This window comes from Python bivittatus, unplaced genomic scaffold (assembly GCF_059951505.1).
Source record: "Python bivittatus isolate LINGU-HERP-01145 unplaced genomic scaffold, Pbiv_v1 ctg000370_np1212, whole genome shotgun sequence".
NCBI classification, from domain to species: Eukaryota; Metazoa; Chordata; class Lepidosauria; order Squamata; family Pythonidae; genus Python; species Python bivittatus.
This window is the reverse complement of record NW_028277062.1, coordinates 676,216-702,870: the sequence shown is the minus strand read 5'-3', so window position 1 is coordinate 702,870 and position 26,655 is coordinate 676,216. Positions and strand designations below refer to the sequence as shown.

Sequence of the window (26,655 nt, the reverse complement as noted above, 5' to 3'; positions counted from 1 at the left end):
ATGCCCGAAGTAGCCCGGAAAGAGTCGCCGAGCGAGAGTGGCAGCTTCGACGCTCCCTCCTCCCCTTCCCACAGGGGTTCTGAACGCCGAACGGAAGTCTCCGAAAATCAACGACTCTTAACGAAAGGCGGGCGGACATTAACGAGCGAGTTCGAACGCGGTGTCGGAGGTCACATCAGAGCGCCGAGGCCGTCTCCGGAAGTTCCCGAACGCCCCCGAAGCTCCGGGGAGGGCAGGCAGCAGCGCCACACAAGATGGCGGACGGGGAGGAGGTTACTCTGGACGGGAGGCCGCTTCAGGCGCTGAGGGTCGCCGACCTGAAGGCGGCTTTGGAGCAGCGTGGCCTGGCTAAGAGCGGGCAGAAGAGCGCGTTGATTAAGCGCCTCCGTGGGGTGAGAGAAAGGGCCCGGCGGAAAGGGGCCCGGGGGCCCGGGCCGCCTCGCGCATGCGTAAAGCAAGACGGGCAGTTTTTGCTTCTAAGCAACGCGGGCCCCTGGCCCTGGGGTGCAACTGGTGCCACGCATGCGCGGGGCAATATCCCACTGCTGCCACCAAGAGGAGGGGGAGGACGGGGTCTCCGCCGGGTACAGGAAGAGGTGGGGTGGGGAGAACCGTGTTTGCGTTATTGGCGGGAGAAGGTTTGACATCACTTTGGGGTTACCCCGTGGGCGTAGGGAGAGGGGGAATCCCTTTTTAAGTTAGTTGGGATAAACATTGTGAAACTTAACAGCCTGTTGCTGAACCAGGGGGAATGGGGACCTCCTGGTCCTACCAATTATGGAGAGGTATTGGGACACCCCGTGGTGGCCTGTTCACCTCCCTCCCTTCCATTTTTGGAACTTGCCTTTCATCTCAGATTCACTTTTGGGGGGGCGCTCCATTAATCTCCTTCTAAGGGCTCCCCCCTAAGTTTCCTAGCAGATGTTCCTGGCAATTAGATGAGCTTGAGACAAGCTGGGCAGCTGTGTCAGGGCTCTGCTCTTCCAGTTGTAGGCGTTTTAATTTTGATTAAAAGTTTCTACATGCATACTGTAGTGTTTTACGATGGCCTCCCTTGAGGGGAATGGATGTATTCAGCTTTAGAAAAGATCTGCCTCGAGTAATTTAGCTTTAAAACCGTGCGCACTGAGAAGAGATGCTCTGGCTGTGCAAAATCCACATTGCAGCACGCGTAATGCAATTAAGTGGGTGTCAGAAAGGTCCAGAAGTGGAAGACACGGCGGTCTCCAGTTGGTGTGGTCCAGCCACTTGCTTTTTAAGGGTTTTCCTTGCTTGTTTTCAACGGGGTGGAGTCAGCAGTTAGAAGGGAGATGGGGAGTTGTGTCCCAAGAAGTTGTTGTGTTCATATTTTATCACCAGGTGTTTTGGCACTGATCCTCTGCATTGTGTGATATTATCATCTCCTTCCTCAACAACTTACAGCTTGCCTTTTGATTATCAGTGCTAAATATGATGATAATCAAACTGAGCTACGTAATTACAACCATCAGTTGTAGCATCCCTGTCAGTGTGGTTTTCCAGAAATAGTGGAAAAGCTGAACTCTGTAGACAGTTTCTCTCCAAAGGACACTTTGTTGTACTAAGGTGGAATTTGAACTCAGAACTTAAATATTTGATCTCTTGTTTCTCTAGAGGTTGTGCATTGTTGGCTGCTTATAATGCAATTCTGCACCTAGAGTGTTAGAAATTACTAGCGCTCTGTTCTAGGGGAATTACACTCTGTTTTAATATATTGTACTCTTTGGGGAGCATGCTGATTTGGACTATAAGGCAGCATAGTACAGTGGCTAGAGTCTGTACTGAGGCTGGTAACTCTGATTCCGGTCATTACTCAGCCACAGGCCAAATACTTTTTTCCTCAGCATTTCCTGCCTCACAAAAAGTGTTGGGAAGTAAAATGATAGAGGAAGGGCTGTATGCTTTACTCTTGAGCTCCCTGGAGAAAGAAGAGAAATATAATAAATAAATATATGTTTATTGGCATGTCCCATGGAGGATTCCATGTGTAACTAGGAAGGTGGAACTCAACCTCATAGTTCTTTGCAGAGCTCTCACTTTGTTTAAGATTGGAGAAAACCTAGGCCTTAATTTGAACTATGGTTCGTCAGGTGTTAGTCTTGAAAATACTTGGTAGCTCTAGAAAAAGGGGGTATATGGGAGACAACAATCAGCCCCACATCTCTTAGAGATTCAAGCCATGTACAGATTTTATATATATAGTTATACTGATAAATATAGTTTTTAAGTGGAAGGATAGATATATTTACAGCTGATCCTGTAAACCCAGTTTCAGGTGTACAGGTGGGGAACTTGGATTCTCAACCATTCTGTTGCATTCTTCCTTTTCTGTGCTGCTAATCTTTCATTCAGTCAAGAACGTCAAATATTTTGAAGGTGATAACAATGTTCAGAAATCATCAACCTTTCAAAAATGTCACAAAGAAGATTTTATTGCATTTTTATGCAGCTTTGCTACATGCTGCTCTGATGTTTTATCCTCACAAAAATGCTCAAAAATGAGTTGGGTTAGACTAAGGGCGTACGTCTGGTTTAGGATTATTTATTGAACTTCAAGGCTGAGAGAAGTGGGGCTCTCTGGTTCTATTCTAACACTCTACCCCAGTGTTTCTCAACTTTGGGAATTTTAAGAAGTCTGGACTTCAACTCCCAGAATTCCCCAGCCAGCAGGGCTGGCTGGGGAATTCTGGGAGTTGAAGTCCAGACATCTTAAAGTTTCCAAGGTTGAGAAACACTGCTCTACCTGGTTGAAACCACATATGTTGCAAGGTGGTTTATCTGGGATTGGCATGTGTCTTGTGCTGTACTGTACCCATTCCATGTGCCTCTGCTTATGCGTGCTTGTCATTGTAGTAGCAGAGAAGCGCTGCTATAACGCTGTTGTGTTTGCCTCCAGCTCAGTTACGCTGCGAGTAGGCTTAACTAACAAATAATAACATCCCCAAGCTTACAAAGCAAGCTGAGCTTCCCGGAACATTGGACCATGACTGAAATGTTCAGTAGTCACACAGTACATGCAACCACTTTAACCAGTCCAACCTTTTACCACATTCAAGGGTAGATTTTATATGCACCTTTCTTAGCTGTTTCAAATAATACGCTGTCTTGGCTCTAGGTAGGTAACTGATCTCCGTATTTTATTCCTGTGAATGTCGTTGACTGGGAATACAAGGGGGCTGTCAATTGGGTGGCAGGTTATTTTTTGACTGTTTGTGGTTTTCTGCCTTGGTTTGTTTGTTTGGGCATAATCTGTCCCAGGAGAGAATCTTTAGTTGTAGTGTGGTATTTAATCCAGTTGAATTACCTTTAGACTATTCAGTTGCAGATGACTGGTTTTAAAGATGCTTGGAGCGGACCAAAGGATTCATAAAAACCTGATATTAGTTGCAATGTCTTGGTTTCAATATCCCTCCTTTAAGAGGCCACTATTATAATTTACCTGACAAGGTTGCTGCAGTTATGCAGGATACAATTTTCCAAGATCTTTCGCTAACAGCTCCTACAAAAGCTTATTTTATGCTGCGTTGATCAGAGTCTTGCATGGCACAGGAAGGCTTGGCCAGCGGGCATGTTTCTTTAGTGCCATATTGGCATGTTTCAGTGTTTTGCCATTGAGCACCACAAGTGAAGTGTTTAGATAAAGGTTGGTTGTGTGAAAGATGGATGAGGTAGCCAGTTTCTCCCAAGCAGAATCAGTCCTGATCAAGTTTATATCTTTGTATTTTGTTTGGTGACATTGAAAGTATAGGATTGTATGGTTAAATGTTAGTAGAAATAGATAAAGCAGAGACTTTTGATTGTCTGTTCCTGGTTGGCAGAATAATTTGGTAGACCTGGTCAAGGTCATATCAAAAAATATGAAAGAAGAACGGTTCTTGAACAAGTCAGAAAACCTGGTGTAGAGTGATCTGGGTTTTTATCAATGGGGCAGACTGAGTGAGCAGGCCACGGTGGATTGGATGGAGATAAATGGAGATAGGTGTTTTATGATGGTTCTGCCTTGAGGACCGAGAATTGCATAGCTAAGGTTAGCCTGTGTTGGGAAGCTAATACAACTCCACTTATTCTCCTAATGGATCAACAGATGGGAGGTATTGCTTGACAGGCTTCAGGGTAGGCTCCCCGAAGAAATTGGTCAGTGAGTTCCGAACTTGGACCTTGTCCATGTTCAGGGCAGCAAGATAGTCTCTAATCTCATCTCTTATTTCATTATAGGCCCTGATGCTTGAAAACCTCCAGAAGCATTCGACCCCACACACCACCTTCCAACCGAATTCCCAGGTAAGGCCTGCCAGCCCACCATTGATGTGAGGTTGAACCGCACTGAAGCAGTTCTTGGAGTACACACTTCCATTTCTCTCCCTCTCTCTTCTTCCTCAGTAGACTTTGAAAGTAATGTGTTAATGGTATTTACTTCATTTTCCTTCTTGTCCTGGAATGGGATTTGATCTCAGATCACCTCTGTTTCCCTGCTTCTCTGGCTCCCTTGCCCGAGCAGTGTGCTGGATCTAGATCTTGAACTGCTTCCTAAAGGTTGGATTAAAGCAGTGTTGTCCAAACTTGGCCACTTTAAGATGAGTGGACTTCAACTCCCAGAATTCCCCAGCCACTCATCTTAAAGTGGCCAAGTTTGGACAACACTGGATTAAAGGCAGCGTGTTTTACTCTTCTGATGCCTGCTTTCACTTTCATGTCCCATCAGATCGGGGAGGAGATGAGCCAGAACAGCTTCATCAAGCAGTACCTGGAAAAGCAACAGGAGCTGCTGAGACAGCGTCTAGAACGGGAAGCTCGGGAGGCTGCTGACCTAGAAAGTAAGTGCAGTTTGTCCTATTCCCTCCCTCCTCTCCTTACCCATAAGATGGGGGGAACCAGCTTGTTTTGAACCAAACACATCTTCGTGCTACTGTAAAACAAGGTTTCCTTCGAAGCTCTGTCTGATCAAGGAGAAATCTGTTCTATAGCCCAGCGTGCCTTTTTTCCACAAAAAAAAAATTGCACTGGAACTAAACTGACATTATATTCCTCCCATTTCCTTCCTTCCTTCCTTCCTTCCTTCCTTCCTTCCTTCCTTCCTTCCTTCCTTCCTTCCTTCCTTCCTTCCTTCCTTCCTTCCTTCCTTCCTTCCTTCCTTCCTTCCTTCCTTCCTTCCTTCCTTCCTTCCTTCCTTCCTTCCTTCCTTCCTTCCTTCCTTCCTTCCTTCCTTCCTTCCTTCCTTCCTTCCTTCCTTCCTTCCTTCCTTCCTTCCTTCCTTCCTTCCTTCCTTCCTTCCTTCCTTCCTTCCTTCATTGGGCTAAGAGAGGGGACTGGCCCAAAGCCACCCAGGAGGCTTCTGCAGCTAAGGGAGGATTAGACCCTGCATCTCCCCAGAGCTACTCCAACACCTTCACTGCTACATGCTAGTTCTCCGTTTGAGAGTATACTGTTCTCACTATGTTTTAAATCCTGTGTTATCATTAAAGTAGCTGATTTTAATCATCCTTGATTTATCTGAGAGTTTATGGTCATTTCACAAAGAAAAGGGAAAATATTGGCAAGACTCCCAAGGGTTTATTCTAGAAAGCAAAGGCACTCCGTCAATTAAACTGGGAAAATAAAAGACTGAGGCTTTGGGTGATGGTAATTATGGTCCAGCAAATCTGGAAGAGACCAGCCTGAGAAATGCATCTCCAAAGAAGCACACGCTATTGATGTGTTGAAAAAACATATTGAGAAGGAGATGAAGGAAATTGGCAAAAATGGTGGAAAGGAGGATGTTGCTGCTACTTCTCCTGGCTGTGCTATTCTTGTCCTAAGCAGTTTTTTGCTGTTTTTATTGTTTCACCTTAAAAATTTTTTTTTTTTAATCCAAGCTGTTAATAAAGTTGTTTGTGCTGAAAGGCTAACTCTAAACTCTCTATAAAAAAACAAAATGTGCAGCTTGGGAAAAATTAAAAGAACTTGGCAAGTAGGCTAGGCACTAATGAAAAACGTGCAACAAGAAGAGAATAGCAAGAAATACTGAGAGGAACAATTGAGAAACACAGGATTCGCTAACAAATATATCACATTGAAATTGGTGAGTTAGGGGTAAGAGTATGAGGAGTTGATACCTTTGTGTGCTCCCTTTGTGTGCTGAGAAATAAATATTGCTCAGTTCAGTGAAGTGAGCACAGGATTGAAGCCAGGCAGAACAATCCTAATCTCAGAATTGCTGTATACAGAAGCACTATCAGAATGGGGTATACTGTACAGTCCACCTTCCCTTAAGCTCTCAGAGTAGAGATACAGATGTTACATTATGTCCTGCCCCCATGCAACATCTGCATTTCTCTGCTCTGAGAGCTTAAGGGAAGATGGACTGTACGGCCATTCTGATAGATTCTACTTTTGTTCAATAATACCTGAATAGAAGCACCTTTGGGCATAAGAGCCCAAAACAGGAGTGTAATTGGGTTAGCTTGAAGCTGATATGCTGAAATTCCTCTCTTCCAGGTACTTTTGATAGATGTTGGGGATTCTTTAAAGAAGGGATCCTACTGCTCCCTCCTGTTTTTTACATACATTTAGCATGCGCTGCTCTCATAAAGTGGCTTACTAGACTCTTAAATAGTGTTTTTCAACCTTGGGAACTTTAAGATGTGTGGACTTCAACTCCCAGAATTCTCCAGCCAACAAATAAAAATACAATACAGGTAGTCCTCACTTAGCGACCACTTGTTCAGTGATCACTCGAAATTACGATGGTGCTGAATGAGACTTAAAACGGGTCCTCAAAGTTGCAGCTGTCACAGTGTCCCCACGGTCATGTGATTGCAATTTGGGTGCTTGTTAACCAGTGGGCAATTACAACAGTTGGGGCGTCCTTGATCACCATTTGCGACCTTCACTGCCGGCTTCCAACAAGCGAAGTCAATGGGGAGGCCAGCAGGAAATTGCAAATCGCGGTCACATGATGTGGCACTTACTGACTGCACAGGATTTGCTTAACAAACTGCAGCTGGAACTGCCGTCGTAGGTTGGTGCAGTCACGTGATTTTTCACTTTACGACCGCGTTGCTTAGCAAAGGCACTACCGGTCCTAATTGCAGTCATTAACTGAGGACTACCTGTGATTGCAACTTTTAGGTCATAAATCACAAAAGAGCAGCAACAGATTTTTTTCCCCTCTCTTACAGCAACAGTATAGTTCAGATACAGCTTGAAGCAGAAGTCTCTTCTGAGTTTGATTTTGCTTTGGAAAAAAACAGTGATGAGGCGTTATCATGATCCCTGGGGGTGGTCATTCCAGAGTGGGGCCATCAGTGAGAAGGCCATGGCTTTAGTATTTGCCAGGGGTGGGCCATGAAACAGGGCATCCAACACTGAACTTAACAAAATTCATGTAGGGATCGGTGCTCTGCAGCTCTCCAAAGGTTGCTGAGTTCTAACTATCTAACCAGTTCTGAACTATCCCAAATGGAGATAATTTAAAACAGAGGTAAGCGACCTGCTGACCTCCAGAAATACATATCCTTTAAGAACCACATACCCTTTAAGAATCACACTGGCTAGTGGCCAGAAGTTATGGGAGTTGTAGTCAGAACAACGGGTAGGGCCATGCAAAACATCAGGAACAAAGGAAGAAAGTTGCTTTGGGCTGCAGTTCTTTAAAGCAGGCACATTTTCCCCAGGTTCTGGTGGCTTCCTCCTGCAGTCATAGTGCAGCCCTGAAAAAAGGACTTGATGAATAATACTGAGCATTAGGTTGTCTACCTTTGATTTAACAGATCATTTCTGCTGCACGCTAACTATATACAAAATCTGGTCAAACATAACCTTACTTAATCAGATTTCTGTAGCTTTGAAATAACAAAAAAAAGCATTGTGGCTCTGGCATGTCTCTGCGAAAATTACATTGGCCAAAAGAAAATAGATGGCTGGTTTTCAGCTAGATATAATTAATTTTGATATAATTATTGAGGCCGTGTTATTATAGGCTGGATGAAATAGATGCTAGTTATTGTGTTGGGTATATTGTAATTCTGCAAATAAGGTACAGGTGCATGTGCTGTCGCACTCTCTCATTTATGTATATATATTTAAAAAATGCGCACTATGCAAGTTCAGCCTCCCTTTTTATACCACAGCTGCGCAGATGTAAAGTGGTACAAGGGATAGTCTGGTCCTGCCTGGATTCTGTCACTTACACCAGAATGTGGATTAGAGTCTCCTGTGTTGGAGCTCAGTTTCCCTCCCGCCACCTAGTGCCCTATGACAGAGATATGATGTGATATATGATATATGATGTGATATTGCCCTATAAGAGAACAGGTGCCCCAATTCAGCCTGTTTTTGCTGACCTCCAAATCGTAATGTAAATTTAGGTTCTGAAGAAGTCCTTGTCCCAGTTCTGTTCCCGAGCCATTTGCACGTTTGCAGAGATGTTTCTGCAGAAGCCTTCCTTTCCTACCGCATTCTTGGCTGACTAGCAACAGGCCAGGAAATGTCACCCTGTGAGTGGCCAACAGACACTTCTGTGAATGCTGTAGATCCTCAGCCTCATATTATTTGAATGTTTATTTATTTTGTAAGAGAATTTTGATCAAATGCTCCTCAAGACAGTTCCAATAAATTAGAATAATCGACAACAAGCCGGTGCCTTTCATTGTGCTGACTGTTGCTTGTAACTATAGTGCACTTTTATTCAGCCTTGCTATCTCAGAACGACAGCTGGCAGATCTGGGAGCTGATGTTCTGTCTGGCAGAGGGGAGGTGGGAAGCCTGCTCCATCTTGGACCAGTTGGAAGGTCCAGGTAGCCTTCCCCATGCTGGGATGTTCTTCCAAGGTGATGGGAGATACAGACCTTTATCAAACCTGGCTGACAGTTTGAGTGCATTTCTTTTCTGTAATTTGAGGTGGGGTAGCTAGATTTAGATAGATCAGAAACAAACCTATGTCATGAGCAACAGGGTAGGGTGCACATACACGGATACACACTGAGGAGAAGGCCAATACTGCAGGTAGTCCTCGCTTAACGACCACAATAGGGATCAGAAAATTAATGTTGAGCAGGGTGGTCATTAAGCAAATAACCATGTGACTGGATCTGATTTTGCAACCATTTTTACAACAGTCCAGCTTCCCCAATGGACGTTTTTTGCTGAAATTCACTTAACAGCTGTGGCGATTTGCTTAATGACCATAATAAAAAAGGTCGCAAATTGCAATCATGTGACTGCGGGGGGGTGGTATGATGGTTTGCATCGGTCGTAAGTGTGAGTACAGGTCGTAAGGCACTTTTTCCAAGGCTGTTGTAACTCTGAACCCTTGTTAAATGGTTGTTAAGTGAGGACTACCTGTATTGATAGGGCAGTGCTCTCCTTTGTTGATATTCTAGCAGGACCAGAGATCAGCTCGGCCTTTGCTTTCCTGTTTCCCTTCATGCAGAAGGGAGCAAGAGAGGCAGGGAGAAAAGCGCAAAAGAGGGGCAATCCCTCAGCTTTCCTGCCACATTTGTAATCTGAATTGCACCCAGTTCTCAGTGGCTGGCTGACTTTTCCACTAGAGGGGAATCCTGGATGTTCTCTGCTTGAGGACTGTATTTTGGAACAGTTTGGACTTGAGGCTGACCTGCTGCCTGTTACTGTTCAGGAAGAGGCTTCCAACAGTCCTTTGACTCAAGCCTTCAGAGCTTTTATGCAGGCGGTTTTCTTTTATCGTTACAACGTGTATAAGCCACAGGGAATGGGAGGCCTGTGGATTTGTTAAAAAAGGAAGGCAGTGGGGAGGGGGCGCTGAGCCCTCTTCTGCTTGGCTGCCAAACCAGTCTTCCCCAGCCTGCTTGCTTTGCAAGATGCGGTGCATCCAACCTGGATAGGAGAACCTCGCGCATCTCCCAGGGCCCTCCTGAATCTCACTTTGAAACCAGCTAACGGGTGTCCTCTTCCTTTGCTAGGCAAAAGCTGCGTCATCTCCCGAGAGAGGGGAGAGTCAGACGAAGAAGAACCCAGAAGACCAGAGCAACATTCCTCTCGGGTGAGGCAGGTAAGTGGCAGCCGCAGAGGAGGGACAGGAGGTTCGGCAAGGCAGGGAGCCACGTGCGGGCCATCCAAAGAGGAGGGGGAAGGGGTGATGGGGAGACGCTCAGCAGGAGCAGGGAATCTCCACGGCAAGGGGCCTCTGCTTTTGAATGAGTATTTCTGGGTTCGTTCAGGGAACAGTTGAGTGATCCTGATTTTTTTCACCCTTCATTGGTTACTTCGTTCTTTTTACAGTCAAGAAGGGGGCTTAATGCACGTACTTTTCCTTAATGCCCCATTGAAAATAGGTGAAAATTGGTGCTGCTGTTCCTTGGGGGGTTGCTGCTGAATGCTGGTGGTTTAGGCTGGGGGGGCTCAGTGGCTGCTAAAAGGGGACTTGAGAAGCGTCACAGATGGTCCCCTAAATGCATCCTGTAATTCCCTCTTCTCCTTTAGGCCAGAGCTGTGAAGACTGCGGGAGGTGGCCATGCCCTGGCTAGCGAAGAGCGGGAGACTTCTCTTCGAAGTCGGAGGGCTGCCCAGCGGGTCCCTGTAAAAGAGGAGGAGGAAGAGGAGGAGGAGGAGGAAGAAGAGGAGGAGGAGGAAGAGGAGGAGGAGGAGGAGGAGGATGCTCCCCCTTTGCTGCTTGGCCAGACACCCATGAGGCCAGAGGAGCCTGGCATGCCAGCTCCCCAAGAGACGGGCATGTGCCAAGCTTCCCTGCCCATCGTCCTACAGGCCCAGCAAAAGGAGGGTCGATCCCAGACTCCAGACACCCCGGGCTGTGAAGCTGCCATGCCGCTCCTCTCGCACTTGCAGAGGCCAGGAGAGGGGGAGGCCCTGCCCACGGGACCAGCACCTCTGGAAAAGCAGCAGGCAGCTCTGACACCAGGGGAAGCCTTGGAAGCCCAGGAAAAGGAGCCACTGCAGGCAACCACCACAGAGGCTGTAGCCCAGTTACCCGAAGCCTTAAAAGTGGAGACCGAAGAAGACCTGGGCCTTCAGAAGGAGCAGAGGCTGACTGACCTCTCCAAGGCCCCCGAGGAGGTGGTGGTGGACCAGGGTGACACCCCGGCTACTCTGTTGCAGGCGGTGGATGAGCCCCCGAGTGAGGAAAGCCAAGAGGAGGCAGCCGAGGCGCTGCGCAGCCTCGAGGAAGAGGCGACTGCTGCAGCCGCAGCGCTGGTGCAGGCGTCTCCTTCTCCCCCACAGCTGATTGAAGCACAACAAGCCCAACAGGACCCCCGGGGAGATGAGCCACCTCCCCCGCTCCTGACCAAGGAAGCCCCTGCAGGACTTGCTCCTGCTGAAGATGAAGCCCCCCCTCAGCTCTCTCAGCCGTCTCCCCCCTCTCAGGAAGCACTGGCTGGGGCCAGCCTAGGAGCCTCGCCATCCCCCTTGGCGCTCCCGCCACATCAGCGGGTACGGCCAAGCAGCTCGCGCTCCTCTTCCTCCTCGGAATCCAGCTCCTCCCGTTCCCGCTCTCGCTCCCCGGGCAGCTCACCACCCCGATCCCACACAAGGAGGCCCCGCTCTGGTTCGTCTGAATCACCTGCTCGGAAGCGCCGGGTTCTGGGATCCCAGTCGCGCTCTGGCTCTGAGCGGCGCAGCAGTTCGTGTTCCAGGTCCCGCTCCAGATCTCGCTCCAGCAGTGGCGGCAGCAGCAGCAGCAAGGTGAGTAGGATTCTGAATTCCCTGCGCTTTCAGTGTCAGGTCGCATCTCTCTAAATGAGTCAGAGGAAATTTTATATGGAGTTCAGCCTTGTTACTTATTCTTTCTTTAGCCCTGTGGGAATGTCATGCTGAGATTATTTCCAACGCAGGGTCTCCGGGGTGGAGATGGTGTCTTCTTTAAAAGTATTGGGAAGTTGGAGATAAATACGGGAGATACTTCAATCCACCTTATGACTTAGTCAATTGTTTGATTATGTACAGGTAGTCCTCAGTTAACGACTGCCCTGTTTAGCGACTGTTCAAAGTTGCAACGGTGCTGAAAAAGTAACATTATGGCAGGTCCTTGAAGTTATAACCATTGCAGCGTCCCCACAGTCACATGATTGCCATTCAGGGTTTTGGAACCAGCACATGTTTATGACCAGCGTCTGGCAGTCACTTGATCACCATTTGCACGCTTCACAGCTGGCTTCCAACAAGCAAAGTCAATGGAGAAGCCAGCAGTAAAATCACAACTTGTGGTCACATGATGTATCACTTAATGAGTGCAGGTGATTCGCTTAACAACCATAGCAGAACTGGTGTAAGTCTGGCATGGTCACGTAATGTCTTAATGACCATGTCACTTAGCGATGGAGTTGCCATTCCCAATTGTGGTCGTTAAGTGAGGACTACCTGTACAATAATTAAACCTTGCTTTAGGGCTTTATGCTGTGCCCTGCTAGGGCAGCTGTCTCACCAGCTTCTCCAGGTAGGCAGAGTGCCAATTCCTGAGTATCGTTTATCCCATTCTCACCTTTGGCTTCAAGATCAAGAAGATGTGAGGGAACTTCAAGAACTGCTCCTTGACCAATGCAGCATTTTTTTGGCACATCGCTTGTAGCAGCTCCTTATCCAGGCAGATCAGAGCAGCTCTTAGCTAGCAGTGTGCTGTTTGAATTCAACATCTGGCACTTGCTTAAAATCAGAGTTGCCTGAGCCTAGTTGGCTGTTGCCTCTGAAACAAGGCTGCACTAAGTGTTTTTTGAAAGCAAATAGATATTTTCAGCTTAGGACAAGTTGATTCTTGGGGATTAATGGGAAAGCTTGGTGTAAGGAAATCAGTGGACTTGAAATGCCTCCCTGCTAGCTTCTACCCAACATTTTCAAGTACTGGTACATGAAGCAAAGCTTTGTGTCTGAAAAGGATGCATTTCAAGGCTTGCATAAAAGGAAAACGAGGCATGAGCTTGCTTTAAAGCACTTTGGGATGCTTTAAAGAAATCTGTTTCAGCGTGTTGACTTTTTTAATGTAAATTTGAGGGATGCTGTTCCTTAGATGCTAGTCAATCCTCCTTCCACGAGTGTCCTCAAAGCCAGTGAGCTTTGTAAAAGGACTCCAGAAACTTGTTTCAAGTCACTGATGCTCAAATTTCCAGCAGCTTAAAAAAGGCACCCTCAATTAATTGGTTGGCATCGTTTGATTTTTGAGAAGTTTACAAACTGCAGAGGCCTTGTAAGAGTTCTCTTCCTTTCTGTGTGAAGGAATGTTGGAAAGACAAGGGGAACTATGCTTTCTGTAAAACTGGTGAAACATTTAAAAATATATGCTATCTATTTTCCTCCTTGAGAACAATTATTCTTTCCCAAATGTGCGTTTATATAGATTTTCAGCTGATTCAGTGGCAAATCCATATAGTGAATTAAGCCTGGCTTCTTGATTCCAACGTAACCCACCCAGACTTTTTTGAGAACAGCCAAAGAACCGAAAAGTCGCAAAGCTTCTTCTTTCTTTTTCCAGTCCCCCAGCCGTGAAGCTTCGAGGGACAGTTTCCCCCACACCAAAGAGTCCTCCCCACCAGGGGAGTGGTTCCCACCCCACAGCCCCAAGGCCCAGCAAGAGATGCCATCAAGCCCCAGGGAAGAGGGGAGAGCCACCCCCTCCCCCCCTCCGGATCCTCAGAGACATCACAGCCACACCCCACAGCAGCAACCACCAGCGCACAGCATGGAGACTGCGAGCACGTTTCCGGAGCGAGTACGGAACGGAGGGGGGTGTTCAAGGGGGCTCCTCTGTGGGGGTGCCAGCTTCCCTTTAGGCTTAAAATTTGGAGGGGTGGCAGTCAGGAGACCCAGCCCTGTGGCCCCTTCCTGCTAAATTAGCCCTTTCCCCACAGGGCAGCCCAAAGCCTCTCTTTCCAGTGGAGGTGTCTGGCCTAGACAGTGGAGGTCCTGCCTCTGAGCCACAGCGCCTGACTGAGCCACAGCACAGCAAAGAGTGAGTATCAGAGGCTGAGCAGCGGGGTGGTGGAGGCTCACTGTGCCATGTCCCACTTGCAAGTGGCAGAGGGCCTGGCTTGGGAACGTAGATCAGCTGGGGTGGGGAGGCACCCTGCAGTGCAGGGGATGATGCTGGGCTCGCTTTGGCCCAGGACATATAAAGCAGTGCAGCTTCTTAAAGCACAAGCAGAGTGGCTCTGGGAAAGAGCTGTCCTAAAGGCCTGGTTTTCAGAGACCTTTGAGCCCAGATATTGCTTAGAAACTGACCGGACAAAGCCACGTGTTGCAGGTGGGCTGAGCTAGCCTTGGTCGTTTTAAGGTGGATGGCCAGGAGGATGCTGTGGGGACCCTCTATCCTTTCTCATGTCCCAAGATGGATGATAGAGGAAGGGATTGTTTTATTCGTCCCATCACAGTTATTTCCAAATTCAAAGGGGATAGCCCCCACCCACCCCCAGTGTCCCAAATCAGAGCCCACAAATCCAAGTTTGGGTTGGAATTGGTGAGAAGAGCTGACCCCGTTTTCTGGTGGAGGCCACCTTTGGGTTGAAGCGCCCCAGAGGGCACCGGCGCCCTCTGTGCCCAGCGCACGGCTGGTCTCAGCAGCCGCGAGGCCCCTGCAGCCGACCTGCTCTGGCCGTCCCGCTTCTGCTGGGCGACGGGGCTTTCCGGGTGCGATGGCCCGCAGCCCTCTTGGCTCCCCAGATCGAGGGCCGCCTCCCCCTCCGGGAGCGTGGGCGTCGGCCTAGTTCAAGGGAGGTGGCCGGTTGTAGGTCTCGGAGCGCCCGGTGCCTTCAGTGGCGTAGGTTCCTGCGCGCCCGGGACGTTTGACCGGTTGGACTGGGGGCTGGCCTTTAAGCACGGGACGGATCCTGCAGCGCCCACGTGCCAGATGCGGCCCGGGAGAGGGGCCCCCGGGGGCGCCTAGAGACCCACCCGGCCGCCCTCGCCGCTTTGAAGGGGCGCGGGCTGGCTCCGCCCCTCCGCCCCCTCCGCCGCCCCGGCCTCTCCCCCGGCGCGCTGCATCCCGGCGCCCCCCTCCTCCTCCATCCCCCCGCGCTCTCTCCCGGGGGCTGCTGGGAAGGCAGCGGCGCCGGCAAGATGGCTCCGCCGCCCGTCCGCGGCTCCGGTGCTGCGCCGCCGCTCGTGCCGCCGCCAACGCCACCGCTCGTACCGCCCCCGCCCGCCAGCTCCGCGCCGCTGCGGCGCCTGCTGGACTAGAGGCGGAGTCCAGGAAGCCCCGACCCGGCCATGCTGCTCTCCGAGAGCAAGGGAGGGTGAGACCGGGGCCCGGCCGGCCGGCCTGCCTGCCTGCGCGCCGCGGCGGCTGCGGCTGCCTCCGCATCCCGCCTGCCGCCCCCCGCCCTTCCGCCCTTGCTCGCTGCCGCTTCGCCGCCGCCTCCGCCTCCCTCTCCTCCTGCGCCATTCTCTCCGCTCCGCTCCGCTCCCCCCGCCGCTTCGCTGCGCCTCCATTCATTCCCCGATTCATTCACTCCCTTCCTGCGGCCCCTCCCCCTCTTTCTCTGCCTCGCGGCTCCTTTTCTCTCCCTTCCTCCTCCTCCTCCTCCTCCTCCGGGCTCTTCTGCCGTCCATTTTCTCTCCCCTGCCCTCCTGTTCTCCAGCCAGCCCCCTCCCCAGCTTGTCCCTTTCCTTTGACAGGGTCCCCCTCCCTGCCGCCCTCCCTTTCTTTCCAGGAGGCCCGATTTTACTGCATTTCCCCTGCTTGGCTGGCTTCTCCTCCCCAGGACTCTGATCCCGCTGCCTTCCAGCTGGTTCCTCAGCTGGATTCTCCCCACAGCTCAGCGACCGTCCTCCCCCTCCGCTGCCCGCCTTTTTTTCTGCAGAGATTTTTTTCCTCGGAGCCCTTTTCTCCTCGCTCCCCTTCGAATCCTGCACATGTGTGCATTTGCCTGTTCTGCTCCTCCTTCCCTCTCTCTGCTTCTCTTGCTCCTTCTCTGTGCCTTGTTGTCGGTATTCTGCCCCCTAAGCAACAGCGGGGCCCGTGGGTTCTAAGGGCAAGGCAGCGGATGCCCCAGCGACCGGGCCATCTTTTTCAGGAGGCAGCGGGGGTGTGGGGGTGTTCTGCAGGGCTCGGGGATGGGAAGAAGGTGTAATTGACCGGGTATATAATATGCGACATGAAAGTAGATTCAGGTGGGTAGTTTTTGGAACGGGCTGACTTTAGGCAGCGTTTGGTGTTTTGTATGGAGCATCCCCCTCCCTTGTTTCTGACTCATCCCCATCCTGGATGTGGGGCAGCTTACAGTGAATTGTTTGGCAAGGGAAGGAAAGGCACTTCTCACATGCTTGGGGATACTCTGGAGCTGGCTGTTGGTGAAGCAGACTCCAAGGATGTTCAGAGAGGGAGAAGTGACCTTTAGAAGGGTTGCACCGGAGGAGAGGAAGCAGCGGCGAAAGTGCGTAGCTGGGAGGGAAGGGGAAATGATTGGAAGATTGAGGAAGGACACCCGCTAGGAGAAGGTGCTCCTGTAGGGCTACGGGGCAGAGGTTTTCTGGGACAGCAGAGAAGGGGTCAGACTTGTGGCTTCCTTTTTGTAGGGGTAGCTGCTCTTCGTGGCCTTGTCTCAAGTAGAAGGGAGGCGTCCCTTGTTCCTTGAAGCCCCCAGCCACAAGTGATCACCTCTCCCTCTTTTCACGCAGCGAGGAGAAGCAAACGGTGCCAATGGAGCTGTCAGAGCCCCATCCGGAGAACGAGGCCCTCGAACCCGGTGGCCCCGATGATCAGCCCTCGGCAGACCCCCCTGGCCCCGAAGCGGGTCCTGAAGATGAGGAAAAGAAAGAGGTAGCGTGTTGGGGGGCTCTCCTCAGTATAGAGGCAAGGGGCCCTAGGGGGCATACAAGCAGCTGGGGGGTGCTTTCTTGGGAGAGACGAAAGGCCATAAAGCAGCACCCTTGGGGGGTGATGGGGGGAGTCAACTACTGTGAGGGAGGAAAGGCCTGGTGGGCAGAAGGCCTGGTGAAATCATAGCTCCCTAGCAAAATCTTGGCAAGGGGAAGTTGCCTCCTGGTGTGACGTCCCATCCAAGTCGTCCTCTTTTCCGTTATCCCCTCCAGTACAAGGAAACCTTGAGGCAGGGTAGTGTGTGTGCACCACGGTCCATGTTTTGTTGAGAGTGTACAATTCTGCTTCCCGAGAATTTCAACTTCAGCGTGCTGGGTGTGCTTGGGGAAAGTTTTTTTTTTTTAACATAATAAACTGCTGTAAGTTTACCGTGCATGAAAATACGTTGGGCCTGTCAGCCCGAGAGATAGTTCAATAAGCCTCCAGTGGCTGGCAGGGATAAAAGGTCACTCCTTGCCTTTCATTTCTTGGCTAGTAAAGCCTGTGTTAATTTTCTAATCTAGTGCTAAATTATGCGAAATAAGAGAAATGATGGAAGCCTGTCTAATTGACATGGGATCCAGAATTCCAGGGTGTTTTGTATTTTGATTTTGTCTTGTTTGGAGGCAGAACCTGGATTCTGGGCCACAGAATTCTGAGCCTGGTGCTTCTCACATCGCCCTGCCTTAAGCCAAGGCATAACCCTGGCTGGTTGAGTTCTCAGGGTAGTGAATACCCCCAGCCCAGCCCAGCCCCCTAGCCAGGGTTCCTGCTCTCAGTTCATTATGTCAAAGTTAATTTGTGTTGTTGTTGTTTACTAAATTGGATTCATTGAAAGATTTGGTTTGCCCACATTCTTCTGGCTTTTCTGATATTTGTCTCTTCCCACTGGTCAGCCAGTATAGAGAATTGGCCCTTTCCCTGTGCTGTATAAAGAGGGGGTTCATGATAGGATGGGGGTGGGATGTCTGGGGAATACACTTGTGCACCTGCACATACATAATTACACTCACACCTCAGATCCTGGCTTTCCATGCTGCTAAGAAGAGGGGTGGGTGGGGACAGGCCTTGCTTCCCCCTCACCCTAAAGATAGCTTCCCCGCACAACCCCGTTGACATTCTCCTCTGGACTCGTTTGTTCTGATCCCCGTTTTAAAGAGGCACCAATCTACTGGGAGTGCGAAAGAGAGAGTGAGAGAGAGAGAGAACCGGAGAGAGAGAGCGTGAACATATTTGAGCAGGCTGCACACAGGTGTCCATGGAGGTGGATGAGAGAGTTCGGAGATTGTCTTCTTGGCCACCCAGAGTAGACCTTCCTGGAACTGTTTCTGCCTTCATTCTGTGGAAAGTCCTCTACCTCCATAGCCACGGAGCTCTCTACAGAGAAACGTACCTCTTGGAGTCCCATCTGCTCTGTGGGTCTTCCTAATTCTGTGGGTCAGAAAGCTCCATTGTGTACCCCAACCTGTGTCTGCTGGTTCCTAGTTAATCTCCACAATCCATGAGTGCTGCTGCTGCTGGAGGGCTATCTGGTCAAAACTCTGCTGGTCTTCAGAACAAGGTTCCAGCGACATCAGAACATGTCAGCTGTTCAACCTCCTGTTGTGTAACTTCTCTGGGAGTTTGAAACTGCATCTCCTTCCACCGTTCAAGGAAGGGTTCGGTTAATGTGAGACTTTGAAGATGCATTCTGATCTTCTGCCTGAGAAGAGCAATCAGAACTCTCCCATCTGTCACTGATCTCATCGCTGCTACGAGTGTCTGGTTCTTCCCTGTGAAAGGAGGTGGTTTGAGAAGTTTCAGAGACTCCAGCGCCTACGTGACTTTTCCATCAGTCAAGGGGTCCCAGTTGCTGATCTTCAAATCCTAGGAACCAGATAACTCCAGAGGTTTATCTGCTGATTCTGGGACTGGACTTCAGAGTTTTTGGGGAGTTGGGCTTCTCCTCTGTCCTCTTATGCTTCTGATACACAGAGTTAATCAGTTTCACAAATCGCGCTATCTTCTGCAAACAAGTCCTGCTTTGTCTGCCAGCACGTGAAGGACTTTCACCTTTGTGGAGTTTTCGGGAGTCACCTAAGAGGACTTGGTTTACATAGGGTTCTACAGACCCAGGAGGTCTTCCCCGTTGAGGACGTCCATTACTCTCTGTGTGATGCTGCCTTCGTTGGCATCTCTTCCAGAGAAGGACTGTCAGTGCCAGTTAATCTGTTTCCACCTGTCGTTTGGACGGCTGCCCCGTTGTGCCTTCCGTTTTCCACCAGGCTCGCTGACACTTCCCACTTAAACAGAGTCCCTGCCACTTCCGGGACTGTGCCACACACCAGTGCTTAGCTCTCCAGTGGTCCAAATCTGCCTGCTGAGAACTGATGCCCCCCTCCGCCCTGCCAGTGCGGGAGGCGCTTCTGTCTCGCCCTCTCTCTTCCGGGACGCTTGGCTCCGACCACCAACCAATCAAGTGCTAGGTTCCTACCTACCACCAACCAACCAACACCTCTCTTGTCACCCAGCCCAACCAAGCACGCACCTTTCAGGCCAGGGAGGGCTCGTTCCGATTGGACCAGCCGTTGCCTAGATACAGCGCACACACTGAGGTGTGATTGGCTGAACAGAAGACCCTGCCCCAGGTGTGAGAGGGTACCTGGAGCGCTTGTCCTAATTTGTTATTTTTTGCTTGTTTGTTTTGTGTTCTTAATTTAACTTTTAAATGAAAAAGACAGTTGCAACTTCTGTGGGCGGGCGGGTGGATCATGGAGGGGTTCCCCTCAGCTTTCTTTTTTTCTTAAATGATGGGGAATCTTTGGGAATTAGCTTAGCGCATGTGTCGGCCTGGTTTGGTCTGACACCCCCCTCCCCGAATCCTTGCTCAGACTGACCACTGTGTTGACATTGGGATGGTGCCTCCCTTCCAATCACCTGCCCCTTCTCTTTCCCAGGGGGACCTGCTGTTCAGCCATAAAGTGGAGAGAGGGGCTGTCATATGTAGAGGGGAGCAGGAAGAGGGGAAGGTCAGCTGAGCCAGGAACAAGTGAAATGTGTTTTATGGAAATGCAGAAATCTGTGCCTTGATGGCTACTGTGACCCCATGTTGGTGCAATCACGGGAGGGGTAGGCCCACGGAAGCCCTCTTGGAAGATAAATTTGTTTACTGGCTCATGTGAACATTGCCAGAGTTTGGCCTGATGTGTCCCCTTTCCAAAATGCTTCAGCTGGCCCCAGAAAGGGAAGGCCAGTTTCCTCTGGAAAAGCAGAGCTGTGGAGAACTGGGACGGCTTGGCCTGAGAAATGAAGAATATTTCCAAATCGCTTCCACGCCTGCTTGATACAGATCACCTTGACTGGTGTGAATACAGGCTTGGGAGAGGAATGGTTCTTCAAGGGTGGGAAAATCAGTTGTGCAAGCCATCAAGGCTCAGATTCTTCTGAGTCAACGGTCAACTACGTAATAAGTGTTGCTTGAGAAATGTTCTGCTTTCAAATAAATGTTGTAGCTGGGTGAAATCTCTCTTTACAGTTGACCCAAAATGCTGAAGGGGGGAGAAACCACAATTTTCAAATGTGTATGTGGTGTAGAACTACTCCGAGGGTTACAATGGCTAAAATTCATAGCTGGTTCTGTGCTGTTCTTCCTTCTTATTTTCTGTCTTGCGATGGACTGACAATGTGTCTTATTAGACTTGGCAAATATGTCCATAAAAGTATGTTATTTCTTGCCTGCTTGTCTGTGTAGACTTACATGTCCATCAGCATGACACTAATGGCTTTAAAATAATCTAGTAAATGATGTCATAGTTTGGTTGGTTGGTTTAAAATGTATAAGCCGCATTTGAAAGGTTTTTTTTTTTTTATCTTGAAGGCTGGCAAAAAAATTATTTCAATAAAAAAGCAGGATATATGTTCTTGACTTCTAGAATTGCTAGCTGTTGGATTTAAGGAAGTTTCCCCCACATTTGTGTTGGCTTTCAATTCTCATCACCCCCAGTCAGCATAGGAGAGGGTATGCTGACTGGGGATAATGGTAATTGTAGTCTGACACAGCTGAGACCCAAGGCTTTGTGCTTCATCTACTCTAGCTTTTGCTATTACTGCTGCTTCCTTACTTTTCATTAAAAGTAATCAGTATTGCTTCCATAATACAAAAATAATGAAATAGTGAAGTGTAACGATTAAAAGCAGAACAGTGAGGAAAAGCAGTAAAAATACCATGGAATCCTTTTAAAAAACCCTTACCAGAGCAAATGTATGAAACAAATAGCTTGCCTATTAAAATCTTGCTAAAATCAAGAAAAGCTAGCTATCTGTTTCCGACTTAAAAAGGGATCTGGGTGGAACTCCTGTGGACAGCTATTCCTTAATTTGGTGCCACCTGTCTGCTGACCCAGAGGGACCTGGAAGATATCAGCTGGACCTCCAGGGTCAGCCTTAGAGATGTAGACAGATGAGAGTGTGTTGTTGGTCCTCGATATATTTCGTATCCCTGGAGTAGTTTTACCTGCAGAAACATTTGTATTTCTTGTGCTCATGTGGACGGAAACGCTGTAGGGCATTCTCTATTTGGCCTCCTGAAAGGGACCACTTCTGATTATTCAACTCCAATTATGAACACCTCTGGATGGAAGAGAAAGCGGCAGGAGCCATGTGCAAAGAAGCTGGCCTGGGGAGAAGACCAGATTTCATTGACTGCAAAGTGGGGAGGCGGGATTCCACCATCTCCACTTCATTGTTGAAGCAGCAGAGAACCCCTTTGCCAATCCCCACCACCTCATCTGGGCCCCTCCTTCATTATTTAGGCCCTCTTTTCTCCGCCCCCCCCCCCTCAGCATCCCTCAGATGTGACAGCCACTTTCCAAATCCCTGATACTGACTTGACTGCCCCCTCTATACGGGGCTTTTTTCTTTGTCTGTCTTTCTCCCACTTTCCCCTCTCTTGCCCTTCCTTCCTTCCTTCCCTTTCTCCACAGGGTTCAGTTCAACCCAAGGCCTTCAAGAGGAAGATCTCTGTTGTCTGTAAGTAAAAGGAGCAGATTCTCCATCCATTGAGTTCAACACTCCCCTGACCACTCGAGAGAGTCTGGAAAGAGGGGACTTCCCCCTGGATTCCCACCCGCTGGATTTTTAAGGAGTGGGAGCAACAAATGTCCTCTGTGTCCGGCTTGGAGGGAGGTGGGATGATTCCCCTGCTCCCCCAGAGGAGGCAAGGTCACCCTTGAGTGGAATATGGGGAATTGTAGCTTTGAAGATCCGTGTGTGCATCCCACTATGTTTGCGCCCGCTCATCTAAGGTTTCTAATCCAAAAGCTACCATTGCAGGGCTGTGTGAACTGGGAAGGGAACGTGCTTTGCTTCAACCTGTGAGAGGCGGGGGGTGTCCCATTTGTGCCTTAGCTTTGGGGAGGGAGGGTAAAGTCACATTCCTGGAATGGAGGCACCTGTGGCTTGGCCTTGTGTGCTTAAAATACTTGGTATTCAGGTGGCCTGGTAAAATTACTTTTATTTCTCAATTGTATCATCCTTTTTCACTACAAAACTCCTTCGGCAAGTTTACTATATGTAGCACTGGGGGAGCAGAAACATGGTCCATTTAATGCATGTAGTAATAAAGGCAGTTGTGATTTTACAAGGAAAATTGGCTAGATTCTTTTTTTTAACCCAGCGTTGGCGGATAGTGCAGAAGATGGGGGTTGGGGAAAGGATAGCAGTGAACTGACTTGCTCATACGGGCCACCTCAAGAGTAAATTGTTGATTCGCAATGCGCTGCTGCCACTGCGTCCCTGGAAAGGTGCTCAGATTGGGGTTGGCTCTTCCGGTTGCAGCATCCTCCGTGGCCAAGGGGACCATAGCCACGAACAGTGACACGGAAGGAAGCCAGCCAGGAGGCCGTAAACGGCGCTGGGGGGCTAGTACAGCCACCACCCAGAAGAAGCCTTCTATCAGCATCACCACAGAATCCCTCAAGGTACTGGAGGTGGGGATGAGGGTCACCTTGGGGCAGCCCTGGGAGCAGGCCCTGATGCACCTTTCTCCCTCCTCCCACAGAGTCTGATCCCTGAGATTAAGCCGCCAGCAGGAGGGCAAGAAGCCGTGGTGGAGCTCCACGCGGACGACTCGCGCATCTCCGAGGATGAAGCCGAGCGCCACCTGGAGGAGCCGGCCCACGAGAAAGCTCTCAAGATCTGCCGCACGGTCACACAGGTCAGCGGTCCCGATTGATCCCAGGGGACTCGGACTTCTCTGTAAGAGGGGGCAGGGCTGGGGGACTTGGAGAGCTACGAGGCCATGCGCTTTATGGCTTATTTGTTAAGGTAAAACGTTTCAGTGCTCTCTTGTCTCTAATAGATTCCAGGGTGGTGAACAGCAAATCTACCGTAAAATAAACCATTTAAAAGAAGGGAAATGCTAACAGGCAATTCTCAGGTTAAGAAGCTTGGAAAAAGTAAAATAATACCCCAGCCTGGCCCAGAGCCATCTAGCTGTCAGGTTCTTATCTTTGGGGAGGCCATATTTTAGCACGACCATGCCCTGCGCAAATCGTTTTATTGTGGCAGGTTTTTTTTTTTCCCCACCATCAGTTTAGAGCAGGACCAGTCCTTGCAAAACTCTCTTTTTGTCAAGATGACCCTGGTCCTTTGCTCCTGAGAAATCTCTGTCCCACACTGACCCTTCCCTCTCGCAGGTGGTGCCAGTTGAAGGCCAAGAGAATGGCCAAGGGGAGGAAGAGGAGGAGGAGGAGGAGGAAGAGGAGAAGGTCCATGAGGAAGAGCAACCGGAGGTTCCTCCTGTTGTTGCTGTAGAGACGGTGGTGCTGCCTCCACCCGTAGAGCATGAAGTGAAAAAAGGTACTGGAGGGCGACTGGCAGAGGTGGGGGAGAGACTGGCCTTGCAGGCAGAGTCACCTTTGGGCTTCTGTGTTCCCTCGCCCCGCCCCACAGTCACGTTGAGCGATACGCTCACCCGGCGGTCCATCAGCCAGCAACGCTCTGGGGTCTCCATCACCATCGACGACCCCGTGCGCACAGCCCAGGTCCCCTCCCCACCACGTGGCAAGGTCAGCTGCATCGTTCACATCTGCAACCTGGTGAGTATTTCGGGGCTGCGTAACCATTTGGGAAGAGTCTGGGATCAGGGTCCTTTCTTAATCCCTGGGTGTTTTTCCACGTGGATAGGTGAGGCCCTTCACTCTGGGGCAGCTGAAGGAGCTGCTGGGCCGAACGGGCACCCTGGTAGAGGAGGCTTTCTGGATTGACAAGATCAAATCACACTGCTACGTCACAGTGAGTCTCTTGGGTGTCTTCTCCTCAGAAGGAGCACCTCCTTTCCAGAGAATTTGTGGCTGCATTTCACGTAGAAGCTCGGCAACCTCTGTTAAGAGCCAAATGGGTGCTTTTTAAGGTTAAATATAAAGCTGAGGTACAGAGGATGCCAAATGGTCCAGGTTGGTTCATTAGGCCACTGGGTGCAAAATACTGCCCCTGAGTCTAAAGGTGCTGCAGAATCTTGTTGAGAGAATGTTTAAGCAGTCTTTCCTTTAAGAGTATGTATGGAAACACTTCAGGAATTTTTGGGGGGTGGGGGTGGAGAAATAGCTGGAAAGACATCTCTCTCTTCCCCCAACATTTCCTTTCAGTATTCAACAGTGGAAGAAGCCGTAGCAACTCGAAACGCCCTCCATGGGGTGAAGTGGCCGCAGTCAAACCCCAAGTTTTTGTCAGCAGATTTTGCTGAGCAAGATGAGGTACGGACCTCAGCGGGGAAGAAGGATGTGGGAGGGGTGGGGATGGGTCCAGCCCTGTGCGCTCTCTGCCCTTGCGTCTCGGGAAGCATAAGCAGGGAGGGAAGAGGTCTGTCTTAGAGAAAGGAGTGTGGGGCTTATGCTGTCCTTGAGAGCAGGTTGAATAGAAACAGGAGCCCAGTGCAGGAAAATGAAACCGAAATACATGTTCTGAAAGTGGTGGATTTGCAGAGGACACGTCTCTCTGGCCGTTAGCTATGATGGCCAAAGGAGGACTGGAGAAATTCATCTGCACCAATTTGTCAGCGTCTCCAGGATGTGACTGTCCTTCTGTCAGAGGGGGAAGAAAGTAAGATCGATGCCACAAGACGGGTCTCCTGCGATTGTATCTCCCAAAGTGGCCTGAACCTCCCTCTGCCTACCTGAGGGCTTCCTTTCTCTTCCTCAGCTGGACTTCCATCGCGGCCTTCTGGCCGACCGTCCTGCAGAGGCCAAGGCAGATGAAGCGCCCACGTTCCCGGGGGCGGGCCCGGCCACGCGGGGGGAACGGGAGCTGCCCCGGCGCTCAGAGGCACGGGAGCGGGAAGCAGCTGTGCGGGAGCAGTGGGCCGAACGGGAGCGAGAGATGGAACGCCGGGAGCGGACCCTGGCGGAGCGGGAGTGGGACCGGGACAAGGTACGCGAGGGGCCCCGCTCTCGCTCCCGGTCCCGAGAGAGACGCCGCAAGGAGAGGCCCAAATCGAAGGAGAAGAAAGCGGAGAAGAAAGGTGACGGGCAGCTGGAGGGAGGTCTGGGCAGCCCCCCATTGTCCCTAGAGAACATGGCTGTCTGGGAGGGGCTGGTTGGAGGCTCAGCTTTTAAGTTTAAGCCTGGTTATATCAGGAGGTTGACTTTCTGCTATGAGTCTGGGGATAACATTGGTGGGGTCTCATGTTGGTTTAGCCAGTCCATTTTAACCAGACCTCTGACCCGCCTTTTCAGATGACCAAGATAATGGGGTGGGGGGACAGGCAGGCCTGGCCTTCTCCAGCCGTTTTGCAAAAGCTCTCCCTTAAACCCAGCAGATAAAGCATAGAGCTCCGGCCGACTGTCTCACCTTCCCCCCCACCCCCCACTTTCTCTCCCCAACAGAAAAGGCCCAGGAGGAGCCCCCAGCTAAACTTCTGGACGATCTTTTCCGCAAAACCAAGGCAGCCCCCTGCATTTACTGGCTGCCCCTCACGGACATTCAGGTGAGAAGGGACGGGTGCTAACTGGCGTGACTTGATGGCCCGGGAGGTGGGCTCTGGGTTTCTTCAACTCTGGTTTTTCATGGAGGAGGAAGAGGAACTCTGGGCATCTTTGCGGGACTCAGAAACGTCTGGGGAAAAGAAGTGGAATGTGTTTTTCCTTCACCCTCAGCTTTCCAGGCATTTGGGGAAACGTTTCTTGGGCTAGCCTTCCCAGGCCAGTCACCTGTTAACAGCTGCTCTTCCCTCCTGGTTTTCCTCTCGCCCAGTGCGTCCAGAAGCAGGCCGAGCGGGCGGCCAGGGCTCGAGAGCGTGAGCGCCGGCGCAAGGAACTGGAAGCCGAGGAGGCCCGCCAGCGAGAACGCAGCCGCCAAGCTGAGCGGGACAAGCGGCGGGAGCACAGCCGAGAACGGGAGCGCGAGCGCCCCAACGCCACCAGCAGTGGGGCCAGCCGGGCAGGCGAGCGCAGCGGCCGAGACCGGGAACGGCGCGAGGCCAAAAGCCGCCACAGCCGAAGTCGGAGTCGTAGCACGCCTGTACAGGACAGAGGGGGGCGCCGCTGAGCTATTCCCCAACCTTTCTTTTGACCTTCTGGGGGGGGAGATGGTGGCGGCGGCGGCCCTTTCCCAAATCGAGCTCCAAGTTTGTGAGGAAGGAGGAACAGCGGGAAAGCCAGCCGAGGGGGTTGAGTTTCTTTTTCCAGCGCTGGGAGGGCAGAGAAGGGTCGGGCGTGGCGGGTGGCAGAAGCAGCAGGGCTCTTCCTCCCCTGTGTGGGGATAGTTTGATTCCCAGCCCTTCCACTCTCTCTTCTGGAGCCAGTGTCCTTCCCGTTGATTTGTATTTTATTTTGGGAAAATGTTTTTTTTATTCTTCTGATGATACAGGAAAGAGAGCATAATAAAGAGATGGCGTTAGTTTTAAA

The 26,655-nt window shown here is 50.5% G+C and overlaps 1 protein-coding gene across 2 annotated transcripts; it reads left to right on the top strand.

The window, feature by feature from the left end:
* The first annotated feature begins 41 nt into the window (after window positions 1-41).
* Window positions 42-26,655, top strand: ACIN1 (apoptotic chromatin condensation inducer 1). Of its 2 annotated transcripts, XM_007441500.4 has the most exons (18): window positions 45-392; window positions 4,234-4,299; window positions 4,721-4,832; window positions 9,936-10,024; window positions 10,456-11,673; window positions 13,454-13,690; window positions 13,830-13,930; window positions 16,594-16,735; window positions 21,736-21,781; window positions 22,589-22,731; window positions 22,812-22,967; window positions 23,449-23,611; window positions 23,705-23,850; window positions 23,939-24,046; window positions 24,400-24,507; window positions 24,953-25,271; window positions 25,636-25,736; window positions 26,003-26,655. In XM_007441500.4, the coding sequence occupies exons 1-18, from the start codon at window positions 255-257 to the stop codon at window positions 26,294-26,296; spliced, it is 3,687 nt and encodes a 1,228-aa protein (XP_007441562.2). In that variant the 5' UTR covers window positions 45-254; the 3' UTR covers window positions 26,297-26,655. The 2 variants fall into 2 exon arrangements, with proteins under 2 accessions (XP_025030966.2, XP_007441562.2); XM_025175198.2 differs by having other exon boundaries at window positions 42-392; window positions 23,449-23,850.